Source organism: Micropterus salmoides, unplaced genomic scaffold (assembly GCF_014851395.1).
Source record: "Micropterus salmoides isolate LMB-PRFRI ecotype aquatic unplaced genomic scaffold, ASM1485139v1 Ms_hic_scaffold_10, whole genome shotgun sequence".
In the NCBI taxonomy this organism is placed as follows: domain Eukaryota; kingdom Metazoa; phylum Chordata; class Actinopteri; order Centrarchiformes; family Centrarchidae; genus Micropterus; species Micropterus salmoides.
This window is the reverse complement of record NW_024040041.1, coordinates 20,960,217-20,976,818: the sequence shown is the minus strand read 5'-3', so window position 1 is coordinate 20,976,818 and position 16,602 is coordinate 20,960,217. Positions and strand designations below refer to the sequence as shown.

At 42.2% G+C, this 16,602-nt stretch overlaps 1 protein-coding gene across 3 annotated transcripts; it reads right to left on the bottom strand.

Annotated features, from left to right (window-relative positions):
* Positions 1 to 464: 464 nt before the first annotated feature.
* Positions 465 to 13,370, bottom strand: cdc42ep4a (CDC42 effector protein (Rho GTPase binding) 4a). 3 transcript variants are annotated; one of them, XM_038702084.1, is made up of 2 exons: positions 13,130 to 13,370; positions 465 to 3,622 (listed from the first exon to the last, which is right to left on the bottom strand). In XM_038702084.1, the coding sequence occupies exon 2, from the start codon at positions 3,471 to 3,473 to the stop codon at positions 2,418 to 2,420; it is 1,056 nt and encodes a 351-aa protein (XP_038558012.1). In that variant the 5' UTR covers positions 3,474 to 3,622; positions 13,130 to 13,370; the 3' UTR covers positions 465 to 2,417. The 3 variants fall into 3 exon arrangements, with proteins under 3 accessions (XP_038558012.1, XP_038558017.1, XP_038558024.1); XM_038702089.1 differs by lacking the exon at positions 13,130 to 13,370 and adding an exon at positions 11,937 to 13,086; XM_038702096.1 differs by lacking the exon at positions 13,130 to 13,370 and adding an exon at positions 4,729 to 6,744.
* Between the last annotated feature and the right edge of the window lie 3,232 nt (positions 13,371 to 16,602).

The following is a 16,602-nucleotide window of genomic DNA, read 5'->3' as shown; positions in this document are numbered from 1 at the left end:
AGGTCTTACGTGACTGCCAGACTCATCCATCCTCCAATCAGCAGGGTGAGAACAATTACCTGTCATTACCGTTTATGAATGCAACTCTCCAAAATGATAATCTTTTCCTCCCCCCATCCATCTTTCACTCTTTCCAATGATGAGAATATAGCTGCATCATGGGGGTGTCAGACAGCACAGCTTTTAAACTAAGCCTTACATTTAGACTCTCTCTCTCTCTCTCACATTTACTAATGAGTCATCACATCACTATCAGCTTGTATAGCTATATACTTAGGAGACACATCCAACTAGACCTCAATTACTTCCTTCCTTCCTTCCTCTTCTGGGACAGCCAGAGAATAGTGACAGGAAACAGAGAAGGCACTCAAGGAATTCCTTTGTTAATGCTGCTGATTGAGTAGCACTTCTGCTGCATTATTTTCTGATGCACTGAGACAAACTGGCAATAAAATATGCAGCAGTAAAGATGTTCAGGATTTCTTTTATTGAAAAATATAGGTTATTTTTGAATAATACAGGGGGAAAAAGCTGTAAATCTACAGTAAAGATGACAACAGTAAGGCATAATATACAAAATTATACAGAAAGAACACAGACAACTTCCCATTCGCACCAAATTGTTAAACCTAGAAATTACCTGAATATATTATGTAGTGTTTGAGTGATTGAAAATATAAATATCCAGTTATGCATATTCATTTTCTCCTTTTTCCTCCTGCATGATATCACATCTCAGAACACCATTTTATTTATTTTTTTAAGCTTCAAGCTGGAACTCAGTCTTAAATTCAACAGCGATTACCCATACAGAGAAAGAAGTGGCAGACAGAGTTGACAGGCTCTCCCAAAAGTGAGCTTCATACTAAAATTATTTTAATTATTTGGCACATCTGTCAGTTTCAGTTAAGGCAGTGAAATCAATCAGCGCAACTAAGCCTCAATACTTCTGGCCATGGCTTTTAATGATGCAAGAGATACAGTCAAGCTGCAATGACTATGCAACTTGCATAAAAATAGCAATCTTTTCTCGATGCTCTTGCATCTATTGCTGGCTGCGTCTTTCTTTTTCATCCACTCTTCAAACAGAAACACAAACATAGCAAAAGTTTTTTTTAAATCAAAGATAAAAACAACAGGTTTTAACTACCAAATGTGAGTAGTTTCCGTTTTAACTGTTCCTGCTGGTACACTAATTTTTCAATAATGCATACCCCAAAGCCCTGCTCGTGAGTAGTAGTGGAAATTGTTTTACACATTAAGGCAGCCCCTGGACTAATGAGGATGAACATATTTTACAAGGTTCAGTTGCACCACTGCAGCTGCTCGAATGTATAAAAACAAGGAAGGAAGTGGTTATCAGACTCTTCAGTTTCAACTTGAAATAACAGATTAGAAGGAAGTAGGCCAATTCATGTCAGTTTACGGAAATCTGCTCATCATCATCATTATGGATTTTTTCAACAAAAAAAAAAAAAATCTGTTCATTGGAAAAGAGAAAACAAACAGTGCACAGTCCTCCTCCAGTGCGCCACACAATGCTCTTCACACCTCTGGCTTCCTGTAGTAACACCATGCTTCATGCTTTAATGCAGGCCAATACGTCTCCATTACCTTTCATCCCTGCTTTTCTCAAATTCAAACTGAGGCTAAGCCTGTGTGGCGCTCACAGTGAATCAAAAACAGAAGAGAATTTAGGGCTTGGGGCTTTGTGGTCCAGTATTAGAGCAGGAAATGGCAGCCTTTGAGCAGCGTCACAAGGAGCCCGAGTTACATAAGGGAGAAAACTCTGACAGATCTATGGCGCTTTACAATAATATTTTAAGATGAAAGAGGCTCAAGGCAGGGCTTCACACTCCAGTGCCAAACACAGTCCCCTTTATTGTGACAAGATACCTACCAGTGATCCTGTGGTGACAGAGGCCTTCTGTTCAGCTCAGGCCTCTTGATGTCCCGCAGCCAGAGAGAGAAAGTGCAAGAAGAGAGAGGCAAACCAAATGAAAAAAAAGCACATGTGACACATCAAGTGAGAAGGGAAAGAGAGAGAGAGAGAGCAAAGCGTGAACTAAGCTTTAGTTGTGGAAAGTGTTTTTCCTACAAAAGTTTCTTTCCAACTCATCCTCCCTGCTTACTTCTGGAATGTTCCATATTCAAAAAGTGGCTGCTCTTCCATGTCAGTTCCCTCAGACAGATTGACAGACAAACAGAACGTGGAGGGTAAGGCTTTCTGACAGATGGAGTTTGGGCTTGTCCTAAAGGAGCAGTCACTCTCTCCTTGCAGACCTACAAAGTAGGAGTACTCCGTGTCTTCTTCACAGTTCCATACCCACAGTAACCGACGACAGTGTCTTACTTCTGTTCAAGTGCAAATCCACACTGTCAAAGGACTTGCTAGTTTCATAGAAGGCTTTGGAATCTCATACGCGGATCTCATCGTCTTCATCCTCCAAGAAAGAGGAGAAGTTGCTCTCCTCCTCTGGCGGGGCACTGAAGGTGGCGCTGTCTGTATCTCCTGCATAGGTCTGGCTGTTTGGTTTCTCATCCAGAGCAGCAGAACCAGAGCTGGACATGGAGCAGCTGTCTAGATGCTGCAAGTGTTTGGGCCGAGTCTCAGGAGTGTACTCTGGTGTGTAGGGCCCTCCATTCTCAGGCCCCAGATCAATAGAGCTGCTTGGATGCATGGAGGCCTGCTGCTGCAGTTCTGCTGCTTCTTCCTCTGCCTCCATCGGCTCCTCTGTATGCTCATCCTTTTCTCTCTCCACGCTATCCTCTTCCTCGCCGTGGGAGCTGAGAGGTGGTGAGGCACGGCCCTCGCTGCTCTTGCCCTCCTCGTAGCCAAGATCGTCGTCCTCCTTCTCCATCACCCCCAGGATGTCACCCAGCATGGAGGGCCCCAGGTCGACATGGAAAGACATTACTGACACAGCATGCTTCATGCCACCGCCATAGTGGTGGGGGGTCTCCGGAAGCTCGGTCAGCTCACCAAAGCTTCGCTCTTCTAGTTCCAGGAAGTGAGTAGCTGCAGCTGCACCTCTCTCATCCACGTCCCCTTGGTACTTAAAAGGACTCGAGGACAAACTCTTTGCCACCATACTGTCCCCTCTGTCGTCGTCATTGAGGAAGGGCAGAGACATGGCATTTTTCACATAGGTAGGTGACCCAGCGTGGGCTATCAGAGCGTTGTCTCTGTGCTGGTCCACTCTGGTCACCGACTGGGAGCGTTTGCTGCTCCTGAAGGTACGAGACAGTAGGCCAGGCCGGGGAGAGCTGGGGTGGGATGTGGTCTCAGAGGGTGGTTCCCCTGAACGGGTGCTGAGGAAGGAGGTGTCTCCAAACGCATCACCACTGCGGCCTACATGCATGGTGTGGCGAAAGTCACCCAGTGGAGCACTGATCATCTCCCTGGTCAGATCCATGCGTGAGCGGCGCTTGGTCTGGGAGGAACCAGAAACTAGCTGTTTTAGGATTGGCATGGTGGCTGATCAGCTGTTTTCTTTTGCACAGAGATTAAGTCAAAGATGCAGTCGGGCAACAAAAAGAACTTCCAAATTCTTAAATATAATCCTTCTTAGAGACCTTGGAATGAATACTGACACTCCTCAAATGCAGGCAGCCCGGGAACCTGAAAATGAAAATAGAATAAATTACACATAACATATTTAAAATGTAACTTTGCTCATAAATTAATACTTCAATTTAAATAAAAGAAGGTATTCTAAGTAAAAACATCCATCACAAAGGAGTGCACATTAAAAAAAAAAAAAGCAGCATGAAATAATATTTGAACCCGCTTACTAACAGAAAACATGCTCTATAGCATCTCCATGCCACACACACATTTACGGATGTCAAAAATAAACCAACTTAAGTCAAATAAGGCCAACCTAAAGACATCTTTATACTACATCTTTATATTCACATTTGGCTGATTATTAAAGTAAATAAAAACATTTCTAGGAATTTCAAAATGTTCCACTAATTACAAGAGCTGAAGCCATCAATTATGCTACTCCATAATGATAAGCAGTACTCTACAAACATCTCTGTGAGATGACCTCTGAAATGCACTGGAAAAACATGATGGGTAACACCACAGCATTCTGCTTTAAAACTGCATTAGAACAGAGAAAAACACCAACCACAGACCAACAAGAATCAGAGAAGGATAGTTGAGTGCTGCCAGGGATTTTCTGGCGCAAAGCTCAACCTTGACTGCACAGATTACAGTATATGACCAAGAACTAATCTTCCTAACCACAAAAAAATTAAATTATGCAAGCATCAGAGAACAATGAACACTGGGTATGCTATTCACCGAGCACAGAAGCATTGTTTTGACAAGCGCATATGAAATTGTGATCAGAACGAGAGACAATATTACCGAGCCATCTTCTCCCTCTTAGACAACAGTGTTTAAGCTCCTAGTGGTTTGTGACTGACCGGTGATAGGAAACATCTTTCTGCATTATTGAAACATGCAGCCCAGACAGAGGAAACAGCAGCACCACAGGCTGCCAGCCAGTCACTGCTGCTTCCTCCTCAGGTGCCGAAGCAGGGCCTCTCATTAGTAACACATCCCAACATAAAATACACATAAAAAGAGCACTACCACGGTGGTCTGCAAAAGAAGTGCAAGCAGTTTCTGCAGACAGACAACAAAAACACATGCACCTCTGATTTGTGGGTGGAAAATCCCTATGGTTACAGAGGCCTGAAGGAAATGCTTACCATGCAGTCTTAAGCATGCACCTCTTCGGCTTGCACATAGTGCTTCTTTCTTTGTTTACTCACGCCAACACAGGAAGATCATTAAACCAGACAGTGACTTAACCTTGACTTTGGATTTCTTACAGGCAAGCCTTCAAAAGATATTTAAGTCCGAGTTGTTTTTGGTAGAAGTGTTGTTGGGAGATTTTGGCTATTTAATGTGGCAAGCTTTTTAGTGCATTGACCTCGTTCTTCTGTCTCCGCCCCCCCCAGCCACCCCGCCTTTGCCAGCTGAGCCACTTCTTCTCTTCCTGTTAATGCCTTCACCTGCTTTGGTTTCCATGGAAACACCCTCCTGCAAGCAAGCATCAGCATTTCCTGTCAGGGGCTGCAGAAGGCTTCAGGCGTCATACAAGCACACAACACATGGCCTCCTTCTGTGTCAACCTAGAGCTTAGATACTACACCCTTTAGATCTGATGCCTACTATGGTTTCACCCATTCATTTTTTTATTGGTAAAAATGGATCGATCTCTCTCTCTCTCCCCTGTAGAAAAGTAAGTAGAGCGGTATCTAGCATTTTTGACTTAGTCTTAGACACATTGTGAAAACTCCAAAATGGTTCCATGCCAAAACACACAAACAGTCACTTTTTACGCAGAAAAAATGTTTATTATTGAAGATGCAGGTTCTGATTTGTTTTTTGGGGGGGAAATGAGGGGGAAATAATTCACACCCAGCCAAAAAACAATGTTTTTTACAACTACTTGCTTCTGGGTGGCATAAGCAGACAAGGAAAAACAACCAGAGGATGAAACAAGGAGAGATGGAGAAAGCCTACCTTCTCCCCCCCAGGACAGGATCAAACTGAAAAGCTCAATGGTGCCCAATGCAGGGCCATGGGTTCTTCATCAACTTCAGGAAGCTCTGCAGCAGCACAGGCCTCTAGCAATTACATTCAACCTGATTCACAGCACTGCTATGTTTACAGCTTTGTGTATCTTTGTGTAAGTGTGCGTGGATGCACGTGTGTGTGTGTACGCACACATGTGAATGAAAAAGTGGAAAAGGGCCTGAGAAGGCAGCAGTTAGCGTGGGAACTACGGGGTCACAGCGGGAGGATTGACTTTATAAACAGACTTTCTCAACACTCAGGGTCTGGCTGCAGCAGAGCCCACTGGAGACACAGAATGTGGGACAGAAACAGACAGGACGAGCAAACAAAGCACATCTGCATCATTTCATTTTGACAGCAAAATAGGAACCAAGCATCTCAAATCCTAACACACACTGCACACTTTTCTGACCTACAGACCTTGAGCCCTTTGAATGATATGATTTTGAAGATGACGGACCAGTCTAGATGTGGTATTCCTCAACTTCTTAATGAAGCAGCAGTGCATGCATGCGTACACTGCGATGAAGTTGAGAACACTGGGAATGTTTCCAAACCTTTGGCAATGCTTCCTCACTTCTCTCATCTTTTCACATCTGTTTAGGTAAATGATATTCCAACTTGTTTCCCCAAATGTATTTATGTCATGGGAATGTAATGTTAGCTTGGTTTATAGATCCCATAACTCATTTATCAATATAAATACCTAGCTTGCGTCTAAGGAGGGTTCTAAATACACTTAAATATCATATGGTAGCCGCTACTTTGTGGGAAGAAAATACACACACCCAATTCTTCTGAGGGAAAAGCAAAGAAATAACATGGGAAAGATATAAACAGAAATTGGTTCTTTTACTGTAAGTGGTGAAAAAAGCAAGCACTAAATCAGACTTGAGTGTATTCACTTGGGAGAATTTTGTATCTTGAAAGGAAATGCTGCAGTCATTTCTTAACTGTAGAGATATGCTACATGAGGGGAAGTGAACCAATACGCGTAAGCTACGACTCAAAACCACTCTTATAATTATTAAATGTTTTACAGCTCAGCAAACACACACAAAAAACATCACAAGACTGAATTTACATGCACGACAAGACTCCTGTTCATCGTTTGAAAGAGATTTTGACATCCTGGATAATTTTTGTTTAAGACGAACTTAACTTTTCACTTCTCGCCAATTCTCTCACACTTGGCCAGTCAACACTAATACACAAGAGATCCCTGACAGCACTCTCAAACATGACTAATGGTCCATTTTCCCTAATTGAGTATTGATGCATCTTGTTTGTGCTTAATTTGTCCAGTGTGTATTCTACTGTCTGGGAGAGGGTGGCTGCTACAGTGGCAGAAAGCCTTCCGTCTGCCTTATTTGAAGGCACTGACCTGGATGGACAATTGCATGACCCGAGGGTGAAATGACGTTAGGGGGTGGGAGGCCACATGCACCCAAATCTGAGTGAAAAACAGGGACAAAAATGTCTGGTCTCCTCTGTCCTACTGACATCTGAAACTGTTCCGCCAATCTTACCATCTCATTCAATCCCATATGTTTAACCCTAGCAAGAGTAGTTGTTACACGCATGCATGTGCACACACATACACACACACACACACACCAGAAATTAAGCAGACAAATAGCCTGTAGAAGATAGGTATCTGCCATGCAACTCAGTTAAGCAGGGCTGAATATCTCATTTAGGAAGGAGCAGCCCGGGGACAAACAGTGGAAATCACATCATCTCTCAATCAGGCAGACAGAGAACAACAGGCATCAAGCTGATGCTGCCCTTTGAGACAAATACAGCAAGGAGGAAACACACAGCTCTAATGAAAAAATTACAAATAAAACCTTCCCACTTACATAAAAGCCAGATTTAGTGGTTCCTTAAATGGCTCATTTAGGGCACTAACGGCTGTTTGCTTATGTGAATTTAGATCAAGTTGTTGACCCCCCCATGAAATTCTCCATGTCATTCTTCACCATGCAGTTCCAATAGAGCCAGAAAGCCCAGGGCTCATTTTGATCAGTGTAAATCCTCTGTGGCCTAAAGAGCAAAGCAAATCCTAAATCCGTTACTGTGAAATGCTGAACATGATGGGGAAATGCCCGGTGTGGTTTGCTGGCCAGCCCCCGTTCACACCAACCTTCGCCTGTGCGCGTTTGCTTCATTTTTTGTGACCCAACAATTCTATCCCAGTGATTGATGTTGAGTTGAAACGATTAACGTTAAATCAGTAACATTTAAAAAAAATAATTTATAATTGATTAATTGTTTTTCAAGGAAAAACGCAAGACATGATTGTTCCAGTTTGTCCAATGTGAAGATGTGAAGATCATTTTAAATGGAACATTGTGGGGTTTTGAACTGTTGATCAAACAAAATAAGACTGTTGAAGACATCCCATTTCTCTAGGAAACTGTGATGCACATTTTTCATTATTTTAGGGCTGCAGCTAACGATTATTTTAGTATTCGAAGCTTCTATAGATTATTTCAACGATTCATCGATGAGTCGTTTAAGAAGTACTTTTGCTTGGCGGCGGCAGCAAGATTTAAGTGATTAAATGCTACAGTTACAGTTAGCTTGTCTGTGGTCCGCTGGCAGAACACCGGCTGCTTTCTGATAACGTGCAGTCGTACTGTTGCCGAGGCGACATAAATTTCGTTTTACGGTGGACGGACTGTGACATTACAGAGTTGTTGTTTTCTTCAGCTTGAAATAATCCCATACTTTGGACACTTTCTTCTTTGTCCCTCACTATTTTCTCTCTCTTCCTCCACTTTCCATTATAATCACGTCTTGTTCACAGCGTATGCGCGATGTGCGACAATAATAAATGTTATTAATCGTTTAGAGATGAATAAAACACCTCAATAGTAATTTGATTTCTGCAAAAACCAAGAATACCAACTCTGGGTAAAGGAAGGAGAAGATGAAAGGCCCCAAACCTCACACATCAGTGTTTTTGCCTTACCTTACCCTGGCAAGGTGGTGTGAGGCGGTCTGTTATGCTAATGTCACGCCTCACCCAGCAGGACATTCTGCTTGGTAAGGATCAAAGCGCAACAGATTTTTTTGAGCTTTCCTGCTAATAAATGTGCCTGTGGGTTTTTTGAATTGGCTTTCATATTAGTAAGTACTAAATCTGTAGCTATCTTTAGATCAGTGAGTAGCATATTTGAGGTAAACAGCTTGGGCTGGAAGAACAAAACTCACTCAAGACCTCAGCAGTGTGTAAAAATGACATTCAGTATAGGCCCACTAGTAAATTATTATACAACAGTTACATTTAAATCAGTTTGAAATGGTAGCTGCAGTAATGGAGCAACACTTAAACCAACTATAAAAGTCACTATTAGCTACACAAGCAGATCAGACTAGCTAATGAGAAGCGAGGAAAAGTGATGGACAGATGATGGCCAGTACAGAGAACAGACACTATAGCTTTCAAAAGAGCCCTGACAGCCAATGAAAGGATTCCTGGTAGAGAGTAGGCCTGCAGCCAGTCAGCTCAACGTGTACAAGCTGACCTCGGATACCGGAGAGGAGATGACCTGTTTCTTTTACATTTACAGTCAACACAGCCTCCAGACACAATGCTCCATCTCTTTTCTCTCCTGTCCTCCACTTTGAACAGTCAGCTTTTATTACAGACACAAAAAGCGGAAGGCAAGAATTCTGTCCTTCATTTCGACACGTTCAAGAATGAAGAGTATTCTGCGGGCTAAACGAGAGCGATACACATCATTTTTATGGCTCTACAATGGCTGTTTATCCACAGTGTTGTCTGTTCCTGCTCTATGCTACCGTCTCTGATTCAAATAAAAGTTATAAACATGCGACTGCATTTGCATCCAGCACTGCTCAAAATCAGCGTCATCTGTGTGCTGGGCATGGCTTCTAAATACAAATGGAGGGTGGTGGTGGCTGGGTGGGGTGAAGAAATTGGCTCCACTCCGGCATTTAGAGTGTCTGAACATAATCAGAGAGAATGAGCAGAAAGCAGGTTGACATTGGCGATATCAACACAAGAGCATGCCAGAAATAACTACTTAACACTGTTTTGGATGTTTCCAGTAATGAGAGACTGCTAAAGCCTCCCCAGCTTTTTTGTCTTCATCCAGCTGGACCTGCAAGGTCAACGACCAGCTCCAGGTCATTAATAACAGTCTCCGTCTCCTCAAAGACGTTTGAGCACAGAACTGCAAGAATATGACAAATTAATGCAAAGAAAACCAGTAACCTCAACTTGGCAATTAGACCACAGCTTCTCAAAAGCACCGATCACACAGCCACACATGAAGGACGTGTTTCACTGAGAAATATGTTAGCGTGTTAGGGGTACATCCACAGGAAGGGCAGGGAGAAAATAAGGCAGTAAACCCTCCCATCTCTCCAGAAATCTACCCAGCCTGCACTTCCTGGCCACCCAATGTAAACAAGACTGTCCGCCATTATGCTGCATTACTGATGAGCTACACAAACAAACACAGCTCATATCTCCATCAACACATAGTTTTAATAACCTACAGGGCCGTGGACGAGTGCTGGGACTGTATGTGTTCAACAACAGCCATAAATGGAACATGAATCAGCGCATGGAGCACCTCAGGTTCAGACAGTGACATAATTATCTTAGAAGCCGAACACGGTCGGATCTTCTCCGCAGCAGATGGCTGAATCACAGCTTATGATAGTTCCAGCCTCTGGCCAGGGGTCCGTATCGTCACCCGGGACAGACTGACACACAGACTGGACAGGTATCTCTGAAGAGCTGCAGAAGATTAGTGGTTACATTTTTGAAAGACTCTAGTGGAAACCTGTGCTGCTCAATGGAAAGAATGCAGGGAAATTATGGGATCCGGCGAATCTAGTTTTAAAGTGTGAGAGTGCCATAATTATAGCGTCAGAACAGCAGAAAAGTAACAAAATGCACAGGCTGGTGGGAAGCCAAGTGTGCAGCTATCAAACAGTGGAGGGCTTCTTTTGTCAAAGAGTTGTCTTTTCTTTTCTTTTTTTGAAAATACAAGAAACCACTGGACCTGTGTATGGCAATGCTCTCATTCTTAAGTGGATAATCAGTGTACTGTGCACGGGTTCCCTTTCAGAATTTACATTCCAATAAGTGGATGAATACAAATCAAATAGCCAAGAAGGATTCATACAGTGACACATATTGACACTGCTGTCACAAAATCCAGTACATGACATTACACTTGTGCAGTTTAAATTTATAAACCCTTTGCTGCTACACTGATAAACACCATCAAATATGTACAACTAATGACAAGGAGACAGGATGGTAGAAGAGAATAAACATTTCCACTGGCTCATATAACAACCCCAGCCTACCAGGTCACAATGCAGCATAATGGGTAAGACCAGAAAACAATGCCACCAAACAAAAGACACAGGAACAAACACAGCATTCACACAGTGACATAAGAGATGGCCTTAGAATTTGATGTTGGGACAACAACGTTATAAAAAAACAAAACAAAACAGGTAGGTGGCAGCATATAATTGAACTAGTCAAACTAGCAAAAAATATCCGTGAATTGTTTACTGAGAGAATTAATGTTTTCTACAGCTAGCACATTTTCTACTGAGCTGGGAGTTAGGTCTCTCATTTGCAGAACTGTGGTAGTAACTAAGAGCACTGACAACAACATAACATGTTACTTATATGCTACACATCTTTCAAAAGAACTGTCATATTCTCTATAATAACCCAACAGTTCACCATCACCACAGTCAGAGGCATTCCAGGGGGGAAAAAAATAACAGTTTATATTGGTATTTCCTGGAATGTGAAGGGGCTGGACAGGACACACACGTTGCCTCAAATGAGCACACAAACTGCAGACATGTTCAAACAAGGATGCAGGACTAACCGCTCACTGGCCACAAATAATACACTAGAAGTTGCACTTCAGCGCCACCACAGAAGGCTTTTCAGCTGCCCATTATCTGTGAAATGAAAAGTAAGGCGCACAAACTTGCAAACTTTTTTAAACTAAATTCTGAGCAGTTAGCGTTTCCTAGGCTATGAGCCAGCAAAATGCTGTCTGCATGGTGCTGTGCCTGATAACAGAGAATGCTTGGCACAGTGTCCAACACCACACAGAGGAAGGATAACTTTCACCTTCAAGCACTAAACACATTTAGACGCTTTGTAATTTAAGAGACAGAAGAAAGCAGAGGAGGCAGAACCTGTGCAGGCTGGTTTAAAACGTGTCACCTGTTCTGAAAGGCATTTCAGAGGCACTTCTGGAGAAAAAAAGTAAACAGGTTAAGCCTATGACACATAAATCTTGGCGATGAGGCTTACTTGTTTGCTGCGTCGTAAACCTAAATCCATCACAGCGTGCGGGCAGAGCAGTTTGACATCACGCGACGCACTCTCCATGTTTTGGATAATGCAGGTCAAATGTCAAATTTAAACCTACAAAAATAAAGAAAGCCACCCAATTTGCCTTACAAACAGAGGCCTCTGATAACATTATCTCCTCAAACAATTGCTGAGGAGTTCTTATCAGTATGGTGGTGATGGAATGACCTTCAGACTTAAGGTCCATCACCTTATTATTATCCCAGTCAATGAGCTCATCAGACACCATTGTGACACCAAAGCCAGGCAATCTCAGCAGGACAGCCAAGTCAACATGGCTCTGGTGTACATGGGTAATGAACTGAACAAACAGGACAGGCATACACTGCGTGTTGGGGCAGAAAGTGTGTAATGTGGGGATTTTTTTTGGTGTCATCCGATTATGGACAAGTCATCAAGTCAATGTGCTAATTTAACTTCCTCTACAACCTAAACAGACATTGTATGCTTGAATACGTTTAAACAAATGTGTCAAAACATATCAATATTGAGAAAAACGTGCATTAGTACACATACTACACAAGTACATAGTACACAACTACATTACATTCACTCTATGCACATTGAAATTCAAAACGTCACATGTGTGGCCTAATTATGAATATTATGAAGCTCAACATCTGTTTTCCTATGAGGCCTATAAGAGTTTTCTTTTGGAGAGTTGTTGAGTTACAAAAAAGAAAGAAGTTAATGCATAAATTCTATCTTCAAAACATTCCCATATAAGCTAATAAACGTTATGGAGAAATTGGTATTGTTGCTGAGGGGCTGCAGACAAATATGCTCGATTCTCGCCACATCAATTGCCTCCACAATACAATTCTTGAGAGAATAAAATATCATTAAAAGTATCCATTTGGCAGCACTCAATCCACTTCTGCAATCATCAGGATGATACGGTCACATTACAATAAAGCTCTGATTCTGGGTGGGTCAATGGCAGGAGAACAATAAGTAGCTGACCACAAAAGCGTCATCTGCCTGGCAGCACGCCGTGCGCTCTACTGAAACACTCAGTATAGCCGCTCTGTGTTTGTTAGGCTACATATTTGAGCTGTATGCACAAATGCAAATGTACCTATTATGTAGTGAAGTTTAAGTGCAAGTACAAAGACTGAAGCGAACACACTTACCGAGCATCCCATTCATAAAGCCGGGTGCTGCTTCACTTTTAGGCCCCCAGCAGGATGACAATGGGGGCGCGTTCATCAAACCAAAGGAGACGCAAACCGCGGATCAACTCTGGTAATCCAAATAACACTGTTAGACACAGAGGACTCTCTTTTTTTTCATAGAAATGTTACCGTTGCTGTCACCGCATCCTCAGAAGTGGTGCTGGTTCTCTGAAGCGCAATAACTCACTATGCCTCCTTCCTCAGTAGTAGTGCGCGTGAACACGCCCTCTTTGCGTTGCTCCTTAAAGACACAGGATGCCAGCATGGGGCCTCTCAGACAGGCTCGATCTAATTTCCTTCACTCTGAAAGGTGTGACACAGCATGAAAAAGAAACAAGGAAAATAAATCATTATAAAAACTTTAATACCATCACCTCATGCTGTTTCAGTGTTGTGTTTATACTCCTTCACTATTACAAATTGCTTGGCTGAGGATAAAGAGCTGATGAGTCATTGAGAGGGAAAATATGCATGAACACCAAACATTCCAAAGGAAATAAGAGAAAATAACATCCTTCTTGCAGTGCCCTATAGTACATTTTAATGTACTTACTGTAGGGGAGACATCTCACTAATTTTACACTGGGGATAGCATATAAAGTTAACAATGCAGGACTTTGTAACTGTGGATCTTTTATTGCAAAAACACAATTTAAGTTAACTTTAAGCACTATAAGCTTGCAAAAGGTAGGGCAATTAGGTGCAGTTTAAAATAGCTGTAATTTAAGTTGTGTCTTTCTGCTTTCCTGTCTATTAAAAAAACATTTTAGTCAAATTATTTAAACTTTTAGGAAAGATGTTCACAAATGTTCACTTATTTCTCACATGCTGTGATCACTGAAGTCCTTTCGGAGAGAGTGAACCATTTCTTTTGACCATGTGTATTCCAGGACGACCAGCTGCCCTCTGCCATGTGGCCGCTCATTAGTAGCCTACCTTTGCAATGGAAATGAGAGGGAAGCAGCCATGGCACACCCCAAGGCTGTGCATGCTCACCCTGAGCTCAAGAGAACGGAATGTGTGAATGGTTGATAATTATCAAAGGGCAAAAGTCAATCCTCCACTACCTGGATAGAATGACTATTAACTTTTGTCTTTTAAAGCCATTTCATAACGTACCCTTGCTATTCTTAAAAACTCTGTTCTCTCCATAATACAATGAGCTGCTGCATGGAGAATGTCTATCACACACATTTAAAAGTTATTTCCTGCCTTTGGCTATGTTCCCAGTATGGTCTGTCCCACCAGCTGATGTGAGAACAAGGCTCTTTATGATGAGGATTTGACTGCAGTGGCCTTTTGTCCAGGATCAAGCTGTGTTAAAATTTTATAAGCTACTTTTTTGACACACTGATGCCCCCTAAAGCAGTGGTGGGAGAAGTACTGAGATCTTCGACTTAGGTGGCAATACCACAATATAGAAATTCTCGGTTACACATAAGTCATGCGTTTAACATTTTACTCAAGTAAAAGTACAAACGTATTAGCATCAGACTTTGAGCTGCCTGAGTCAAATGGAGAGGATATGAGCACATCTATAGGCTGAAGTGGGTGAAGATTGTTTTTTCCTTTTCAAGTATCCACAAGGATGCTTGTTTGTTGTTCAGCTCACGCTCAGCCTGCCGATTTATAAAGGACAGCAGTGAGCGGGAGGAAGTCAACTGGCGCCATCAGGGGGGTACAACAGAGGAGAATTTGCTGGAAGCAATAACATAATCATTGGGATTTCACTTTAAAAAGTGGGAACTGCCAGTAAGTGGGGTGTACAATGGAGTTATGTGCACATTGTTACAAGATGAAGTGAGTGTGGGCGTTCGTGTTCATTTGCTATACTGCGCTTATATTGATTGTGCTTCACAATAGCTGCCAGCTAACGACACAGGTGTGCTGCTAGGGAATATTTATTTCTGTTTACATTCAATTTGTTTGACTATTTCCGCTTTGTTGGATAAAGTGAACTTCCGAGCTTAGTTACCTGCATCCAAAAGCACCAATGTGTTGGTAAGTAGTTGGTGCCATTAATTGGAATGAACCCACTCACCGCACAGAATTATGTGCAAGTCGAAGTGAGCATGCATGTTTGTGTTTATTTACACTACTGTGCTTGTAGGCTGCTTCACAGGACAAGCAGCAATTAACGACAAAGCTGTGCTCCTAGGGAAAAAGTATTAGCGGGTTACTTTTTTTGTCAGGGCACATTGTATTTCTGTCAGCCGTTCTTCAAGACTATGGAGCAAACTTAGCCTTGTGGTTTTCCGGAAAAGGTCTGGAATCACTTATGGGAACGATCCAATTATTTTCAACGGCTCTTTGGTACTAACAAAGAGAACTGAGCTGATCTTTTTGTTGTTAAGGCCCTTGACTGTATATAAAGATGGACGACATGACAGCTCCCCAAAAGTGAAGCCAAAAACTGTATTTAGTTACTTTCCAACACTGTCCGACAGTATTACTTTTACCACTCTACTAAAATGGCAGATATACCCTTAAAATAAATATTAAATGTGTGTGCTTACTGGATGTTTGTTGCTCTCTCGCTCTCTCTCTCTTTCTCCGTCTCTCTCTCCAAATCTGGTAATTGAAATCTAGTTAAGTCAGGAAATCAAATAACTCAATTCCAGACACTGCAATAACCCGGCAACTGTAAAACCTGAATTTACATGCAGCTGGTTTGTAATTAGATTAGTTCTCCTGGTCCTGATCCTGGTGTGCTGAGGGAACACACCAATTCCACGCATTCAGTGCTCAGTAAGTTGAAAATAGGTGAACTATCATTAGTTAAAAAAAATCAATATCTGTGGATGATTTACATTAAAGGCTAATATGGGAAATTATTTCTTCCTCACGCACTGATGTATGGGGGCTGCTCAGTCTGAGGCGCTGCTGGTGCAATACTAAAACATTCTCACATTGTTGCAGCTTTGTGTATTACATTGGCAGCTTTGACAGCGCTGTTCAGAGGATGTTTGTGCAGCGGTGTCTCAGTATTTGCCTTACAATGCGTTTGATGTTTTTGAATCTTTCATAAAGTCCATTCTCAGCTGTGGCATTTTGGACATTCAGGAACATTGTTAGCTGTCTGGCTTTCCCCCTGCTGGTTTCACCATCTGCTTACAATAATGCCCAGTTAGACGTTGAGTTTTTTTCAGGATTGTTCTTTGGGCCTCTCTAACCTACCGGAACTTTCAGTTAGAGATTTTGGCAACGGTTACAGTGTCAGCATGGCTGTCGTGATGCCAGTATATGAGATGAGGAGCTGTGTGATGTAAAGATTTCTATCCTCAGCAAGATCCTGCAATGGATCAGAGGACTGCTAAAATGCAACTGGCACATTGTCAATCTTTGTTATTTCATAGCGGATGTTGCAAAATAAGGCCAGGCCTCACCATTAACTAAATAAAGCTATAAACCTATATAACGTATAAACCTTT

Bases quoted from the DNA above. Each gene is read 5' to 3' on its own strand.
- cdc42ep4a (XM_038702084.1), bottom strand. From the start codon at position 3,473: ATGCCAATCCTAAAACAGCTAGTTTCTGGTTCCTCCCAGACCAAGCGC.